The 7961-nt window shown below is 33.3% G+C and overlaps 1 protein-coding gene across 2 annotated transcripts; it reads left to right on the top strand.

Annotated features, from left to right (window-relative positions):
- The first annotated feature begins 290 nt into the window (after positions 1-290).
- On the top strand, positions 291-5226 carry LOC105252392 (protein yellow). Of its 2 annotated transcripts, none has more exons than XM_025410348.1 (8): positions 291-420; positions 1302-1361; positions 2316-2616; positions 3510-3639; positions 3699-3861; positions 3941-4297; positions 4657-4845; positions 4965-5226. In XM_025410348.1, the coding sequence occupies exons 3-8, from the start codon at positions 2334-2336 to the stop codon at positions 5133-5135; spliced, it is 1293 nt and encodes a 430-aa protein (XP_025266133.1). In that variant the 5' UTR covers positions 291-420; positions 1302-1361; positions 2316-2333; the 3' UTR covers positions 5136-5226. The 2 variants fall into 2 exon arrangements, with proteins under 2 accessions (XP_025266133.1, XP_025266134.1); XM_025410349.1 differs by having other exon boundaries at positions 323-420; positions 1261-1361.
- The last annotated feature ends 2735 nt before the right edge of the window (positions 5227-7961 follow it).

Raw genomic sequence — 7961 nt, forward strand, 5'->3', positions numbered from 1 at the left:
AAAGTTTTCAAGGCACGTGCAAAGTGTACTTTTCCTCTCTCTTAGTATTAAATTGACACGTCGAAATGCATAAATGCAGGTGCATACGATGTCCAGACTGCTTAATATAGGATTGCTTGGATAGGCGCGAGCATAAGTACACGCCAAGATGCATTTCTCTCTATGTGTGGGACATGAGTTTCCGCGTGATATGATTTAGCTATGGTTTAGCTACAAGACTGGGGTGCTTTATATACGGCGAGCGTATTACAGGAACACACAGTTTAGGATTGAAAGTGCGTCGGTAACTCCAAGTGTTTAGAGTACAAAAATCTCCGTTTTCTTTTCGCATCCCTCTCACAATTTTTCGATTTATATAATTTTGTGTTCGAGTGTCTATCGAAAATATTGATTCATATCGTATCTATTTGGATAAATGTGGTAAATATCGAGGGAAGCAAATAATTATGTAATAAGATTTCATCTTATAGCCGCGATGAAATTGAAATTATTTTACATTATGAGGGAAAATAGCTGTTTCATGTATTATTAAGTTGTATATAGAGAACTTTTTAATGTGAACGGATTTAATTCTCAGATATATAAAAAGAAGATTTTATGATATTTTCTTTTTTTATTATGTGTATATTCAATATTTTGATAATTTTTATTTTTGGTTTAGATAATTTTTAATGAAATTTAAAGTTATTTTTAATACTTAAGAATTTTCAACTTTTCAAATTTTTACAAACCTTAATTTGAACTATGCATTTAATTCTGCAATATCTTATATTGTGCATTTAATGAATGTATTTAAATATATTTATTTATTATATAAATTTATAATTATAAATATAAATTTAAAGATGTCATTTCTTGACATTATTGACTAATTAAAATATACTAATTTAATTTAAGCTGTACATTAGAAAGTTAATAATATACAATAAATTGATTGACACATAAATCTCATAATAACAATATATTTTATTTTCTACATCAAGAGAGATTAACTTTTTGCAATGTGTTTGGTAATAAAACTGATTTAAAAAAATGTTAAATTAAAATTTTTTTACTTTTTTGTTTTATATTAATTTTCAGTTTACAATTTTTAAATAATTTTTTAATTTTTTAATATTATTATTTTTGAAAATTAAAACAACTATTTTGTATAACAATGTTTCAATGTATAACAAATTTTCAATTAAAATATTTCTATTTAACTTGTATAAGTTTTCTGCTTTGTACTTCTATTTATCTTGTACAAATTTTTATTCTTAGTTGGTGCAATTTTTTTATATCACTATTTTTGTGGACAATAGGACAGTTGGATACAATTAGTGCATGAATTTGGCGTTCTTTTTTTACCTTTTTTTAAAAAGGTAAGTTTTTGGGGAGTAGGACTTCTTTTTTTAGTATAATTTGCTAAGAGATATTATGTTTAAAAAAAAGATATATACATACATATATATATATATGTGTATATGTATATTTTTTTAATATATAAGCAAATTATATAAAAATATATGTAGATATAAGTACAATATATATAATATATATTATATAATATATATAGCTTGTAAAATAGATATATTTATTTACCTTAGACTCCAATTATCATATCTTACTAGCTTTTGCAAATTTTTAATTAATAATTTAATTAGTTATTATTTAACTTGCACTTTATTACTTATCACTACTCAAAATGCGGTTAATGATACATGTCATTAATGACATATGTCATTAATATCGGAAAGCGTCGCTAGTGCAATTTTCTGTCAAGAGTAAGAAACTTACAACTTTACTTACTTATTTTAAATCCGATAATTTGACTTATTCTTAATTGTCCGACTCGCATCTAAATACACAGAGTGCCGCGCTAATGCTCCGCATAAACTTGGCGCGAGACACTATCGTGTCTCTTAATATATACGCGAAGATATATATATATATATATATATATATATATACATATATATATATATATATATATATATATGTTTATATAAGGGAAACACAGCGCGACGAACGGGTTTATTCAAGCTCTCGGCTGGCCTTTATTCACTCTATTTTTTTGCATGCTCTATGTTTATATATATATATTAAATATATAATTAATTAATAATATATATATATAATTAATTATATAATTAAATCAATTTCTTAAATTTATATAAATTTATAATAGAATATTTTATAATATATATCTATATATGTCTGTAATATCTGTAATATTTATTATAATGCATTTGTTTATGTCACATCTTATTTACATTATTTACGCAGAAAATAATTATCATATAATAATATTTTTTAATTAAACATATTTTTCACAGAAATATTAAATAACGAGGATGAAAAATCATTGCGTCTGGTATTTCCTGGCTCTCATCTCGATTTTCCTGTCACTCCGGACTATCGGAAACGTCGATGGGGTTCAAATATGGAGCATGCAGGTAGGACGTGCTCCGCTTTGGGAAAGATTCATCTGGAGGACGATGGACTTTGCTTATCCGGATCAGCGCAGCCGACAATCAGCGATAGCGAGCGGCGAATACGTGCCAGAGAATTCTCTGCCTGTCGGCATCGAGATCTGGAAGAACAAGCTCTTCATCACGGTGCCAAGATGGCGTAATGGTGAACGTCAGAAATATTAATCATTAAAAAATTACGGCCACGCTTTTGTCTGGATTAATGACGCGACAGACAAATGAACTCGTCTTGTGCCGAAAGAAACGAGGCGCGACGCTTCAAAGTTAGAAACCGGAAGCAGACGCCGGTATAATGCGCGGAAGATCGCCATAGGAGGTGCGCGCCTCGATTCCCGTCTGCGCGACTTCCGGTCCGCGACAAAAAGCGCCGAAAATCGCGAGCGCGCTCTCAATGGGAGGGTTTCCGTCTTTCTCTTCTGTCCACCGCCCCCATCTCCGCGGACCCGGACTCCCCTTCCCCCGCTGTAAACGAGGGGGGTCTCTCTTCGCTTCTCTCCTTCCACCTCTCTACCGCCAGGGAAAGCGAAACACAGCGCGACGAACGGGTTTATTCAAGCTCTCGGCTGGCCTTTATTCACTCCATTTTTTTGCACGCTCTATGTTTATTATATACTTTGGCGCGCGCCACCGTTTTTTGTGTCGCACAAAGACCAAACAATGACGGCGGCACGCTGTGTAAGCTCTTTAATGTTCCACCCTTCCATCCTTCTTCTTTACTTCCTTCGCGAGGCCTTCGCAAATTCAACGCAATTCCTTTCGCGCATTTTTTATATCTCTCCCCCTCACTTTCGCATCTTCTTTTCTTCTTTTTACACCATTTAACTTTTAATTACACACTCATGATGTCATATATTTCTATATATATTATAATATTTATTTGACTTATCTTTTTACATTTTAATATGTTAATCGTTATGTGCTGATTTTGAAACAATTATATAATAAAATTTAATTTTTATAATTGTAATGTTAATCAATTAATATTTAATTTAATATTTAATTTAATATTAATACAATGATTGCAACGTTATATTATAGGAATACCAGCTACGTTGAATTACATACCGTTGGACGTTAATCAAGGTGTATCGCCGAAGCTTATACCTTATCCGAATTGGTCTCAAAATAGGGCTGGTGCCTGCGGTAGCGGACTGACGACCGTTTACAGGTAACATTGCTGATTAAGCTCGAAGACATTTTATAAAACATTGTATAATTTTTTTTTAGGATTCATGCAGATGCATGTGATAGACTGTGGGTGTTGGATACCGGAACAATAGGAATCGGTGACACGACTGTGCAAGCTTGTCCTTATACCCTGAATATATTTGATTTGAGGACGGATAAAATTATAAGGCAATACAGACTCAGATCGGACGATATTAATCAGGTATGTCTTTTGCACTCGATTTATGTTGCATCTCTAATTTTTAATCCATTTAAACGCCCTTTTTTCTTCTATCATCTAGAATACTTTTATCGCCAATATTGCGGTTGATCTGGGAAAAGATTGCGACGATGCCTTCGCTTACATGTCTGACGAACTCGGCTACGGTCTGATCGTGTATTCATGGCAGCAGAATACATCTTGGCGAATAACGCACAGCTACTTTATGCCGGATCCTCTGGCAGGCGATTATAATATCGGAGGCTTGAACTTCCAATGGGGAGAAGAAGGCATTTTTGGGATGAGTCTGTCACCGATACAAGCAGATGGCTACCGGACTCTCTTCTTTCATTCTCTCAGCAGCTATCGGGAATTCGCAGTTTCCACGAGGATCTTGAGGAATCAACAATTATCTCAGAATAGTTATCATGAGTTTCAGGTATTTTAATTTTAATTTTTTGTATTTATTTAATAATTATCAGATAAAATTTTCATCTTTTATTTGAGAGAGAGAGTCACTTGCTATCTAAATTTTCTTACACAATTGTAAAATTAAAAAATCTTTAATCGTCTTATATTATTTACAAATTTATATAATGTTATATTATTTCAAAAATAAAAATATTTTGAATCCTTCGATAACTGCAGCAAGAAGTTATATTTGATTTGTATCTGAAAATTCTCGAGAATTTCATCAAAACAAAAAAATATATTAAACTAAATAAAAAATCCGATATTATTAATTATATACACATGAATGCACAATCATATTGTATTGTTAATTTTTGTACGACGTAGGTATTGCCGTCAAGAGGGCCGCTGTCCCATTGCACGGCGTCTGTAATGGACGAGAACGGACTTCAGTTCTTTAACTTGATCGATCAGAATGCAGTCGGCTGTTGGAATTCCATGCTACCTTACGCGCCAATTAATCAGGCAGTTATCGCCAGACACGACGAGGCTATGGTATTTCCAGCAGATATTAAGGTAATACATATGCGGGTTTCCTAATAGATAACAGGTATATCAATTAATTAAATTATCTCGTCATACTACTTTCACTCTTCACTGCCCTCTTTTTCACTCTTCACTGCCTGCTTTCCTAGGTGAAACGAGACTTGCTCTGGATCATATCGGATCGGATGCCGATTTTTTTGCTGTCGACTCTAAATTACACAGATATAAACTTTAGAATATTCACCACACCGATTCAAGCAGCGATAGCGGGAACGGTCTGTGACAAACCATTCAAATCTATTAGCAATCAAATCTGGTAAAATCGATGATTTGCATATTAGTCTCCGCATTCGAGAATATGATCATCAATAAATTGTAAAAAATGGCAACAAAAAATATTTGTGTTAAAATAATTATCATGAATTTCAGGTATTTTAGTTTCGGTTTTCGTTTATTTATTTAATAATTATTTGATAAATTTGTCATTTTTTATTCTATACGTGGGGCCAGCTCATTTTCTAAACTTCCTCACGTAATTATTAAAATAAAAAGAGCCTTTATTTAAGAGCATTTATTGTTAAACTTATAATGTTATATTCTTTAAAAATTGAAGATATTTCGATTGCTTTGAAACTGCAGCAAGAAGTAAGACGTGTTTCCCTGCTTCTCTCTAAACTTTCTTCAAGGCATAAAGTTTCTCGAGTATCGGACATGTCTGACGTGAGAAGCGACTAGTTTTTCGGCTCGTGCGGTGCGAAAACGGCGAATGGATTGGCGTGAATCAGCATCGTCGAGCCAGAAGGCAGGAGCCAAACGGTTTAACGCGGGACCCATTAGTTTTGGCCCTCGTTTCCGATAATTTGAAGGCCGTTCCTGCGGCCTGATATACGACCCGATTATTGCTTCCCTCGAAAATTATCCGTTTCACGCCTCCACCCGTAAAATATGGCCACGCGCTTCGTCTGTTCTCGGTGGGGCTGTGCAGAATTAGAACTTTCTTTCTCTTGGGGCGACGCGATGCACGCGGCCGTTTATTATGTTTCTTGTTCGGTGCAGTTACTCCAAGTAATCGTGAAGCAGCGAATGAAGTCCGTCGAATGAGCCGAACTTGGCTCAGAAAAGCCATCATTATGCCGTATAACATTAATATTTCTTGATTTATTATTTTTTCCTAGCCGCATACGATAATATCTCGTACAAATGTATCGCGCGCGGATCTACTCGTCGGGAGTAGAACGAATCGATGAATTACGCATAGATCGCAAGTGAGATCTATCCCTTACAGGGTTGGAGGAAGGGGGCCCCAAAATTTACGTGGCTGGAGCCCGAGAGATCCGCGCGGTGAGATCCGCACGCCTCGAATGCTAATTCCGTGGACCGATAAATCGATAGATCGCGGCACTCGGACCGACTAACTGGCGATTAGAGGGCGAGCAGATCAAGCTCTGCCGATTGTTCGCCGCGATACCGGCGCGTTTTCAATTTGGAAAACGAGTCTTTTCGCGTGCTGCATCCCGATCGTGATAAGCTGGGATCTTAATGGCTCCGGAGCTGTCTCGTTAACGCCTGGACCGCGTGCATTATGGATCGAAAAGAAAGATCGATCGAATCTGTAATGAATTGATATGTGCTCGAGGCTTACCTGAAAAATCGGGCTTTTTATCGGGTTTATTATCGAAGGGAATATTACATGAAAAATTGCTGTGTTGGCTGTTAAGTATCTTTGCTGATAATAAGATTTGATGATAAGAAAAGTGTTATCGAAAATAATGATATCAGCGATATAATTTGTGAAATAATTCGCATAATCGAAAGAGATACGTCGAGTTAAATCTCGTGTATCTATAAACGAGGTATCCAATTATGAGAAGCTTAGATTTAAATTAGCGGATCAGTAACGGCTGGGCCAATTAAGTTCTTAATAAGTTTAATCGCTAGGTTGGAAGTTAATTATATCTGGGAAAATGTGTATTTATTTCCACAAACTCCGTGGCCTACATAAAAGAAAATATTATAATACAAAGTTTCAACGTGTAAAAATTTCTTATTTAAAAAACGACTTGAACGTTTCAAGCATCGTCTTTCCATCTTTTTTTATTATAAAATAAATGTAATAATCTAATTATAATATAAATGAAATTTAATTATAATATAAAATATAAATTTATTTTTAGAAAAATTAGAAAAATAACTATATTTGTATTAATTATAACAAGTTCTTAATTTAACATAAAATTCCACATAATAATAATTTTTTCATTAGATTATAATAATTGTTTTGCAGAAAATAGATTTTTTCTATCATAAAATAGAAAGATTTTTATATACATATTATACGACAATTATATATATTGTTTCTCATTCTTAGTTGCTACAATTTTGTGTGTGTAGATGTATGTATAAAATATCATTTTTCCTTATAGAAATTATAATAAAATTACTTATAATAAAATAATATTACTTGGGATAGTTTCTATAACAATATTATTTTTATAATTTTTATTTTAATTAATACATAATGGGCGGAAGGCTAGAATTTCATGATAATAAAAACAATAATTTACTGCTGCAGTTTTGCGTATAGATCAACTCGTCCTAGACTTTCGAGGGCGTTGCTCATCTCTTGGTGGACGCGAATCGTAAAATCACCTTCGAGTGATGAGAAAGAAATGGCAAGGTGCGAAAGGAAGGTGGGCATTGCCTGAAGGTAAACATAAAAAAATTGGTTCGAAACTGCTGTGCTGATTACACGTTATATACGAAAATCTGCTATCACAGTGGCGTGTTGTTGAAGTTGCCGAAATTAATCAAATATTACTAAAATTTTGCAACAGAGAATCTGTTCCCCATTTTTATTATTTATATGTCTAATTTTGTTTATTTTGTTTTATTATCATCCATAAAATAACTTTTGCTTTTTATAATATATCTCAAAGCATAGAATACTTCAAAAAATAATTATATAAATAAATTTATAAACATAATTCATTATATATATATAAAATCAATGATAGAGGAAAGTTATATCCGCGAAATAACTCGATTAAATTTAAATAACTCAAAGACAGACTTCTAGATATTCAGTCTTTACTGCATGATATCTAAGTCGCTAATCGAGATAAGAAATCTTCTTTGTACGCCACTGA

This window comes from Camponotus floridanus, unplaced genomic scaffold, assembly GCF_003227725.1.
Source record: "Camponotus floridanus strain SB8 unplaced genomic scaffold, Cflo_v7.5 scaffold31, whole genome shotgun sequence".
NCBI classification, from domain to species: domain Eukaryota; kingdom Metazoa; phylum Arthropoda; class Insecta; order Hymenoptera; family Formicidae; genus Camponotus; species Camponotus floridanus.

What these genes read in the sequence shown, in the direction of transcription:
- LOC105252392 (XM_025410348.1), top strand. Translation starts at nt 2,334, where the DNA reads ATGAAAAATCATTGCGTCTGGTATTTCCTGGCTCTCATCTCGATTTTC. An exon ending in ATAGTTATCATGAGTTTCAG is followed by an intron (nt 4,298 to 4,656) that starts GTATTTTAATTT and finishes TGTACGACGTAG; the next exon opens with GTATTGCCGTCAAGAGGGCC. An exon ending in TATTTCCAGCAGATATTAAG is followed by an intron (nt 4,846 to 4,964) that starts GTAATACATATG and finishes CTGCTTTCCTAG; the next exon opens with GTGAAACGAGACTTGCTCTG.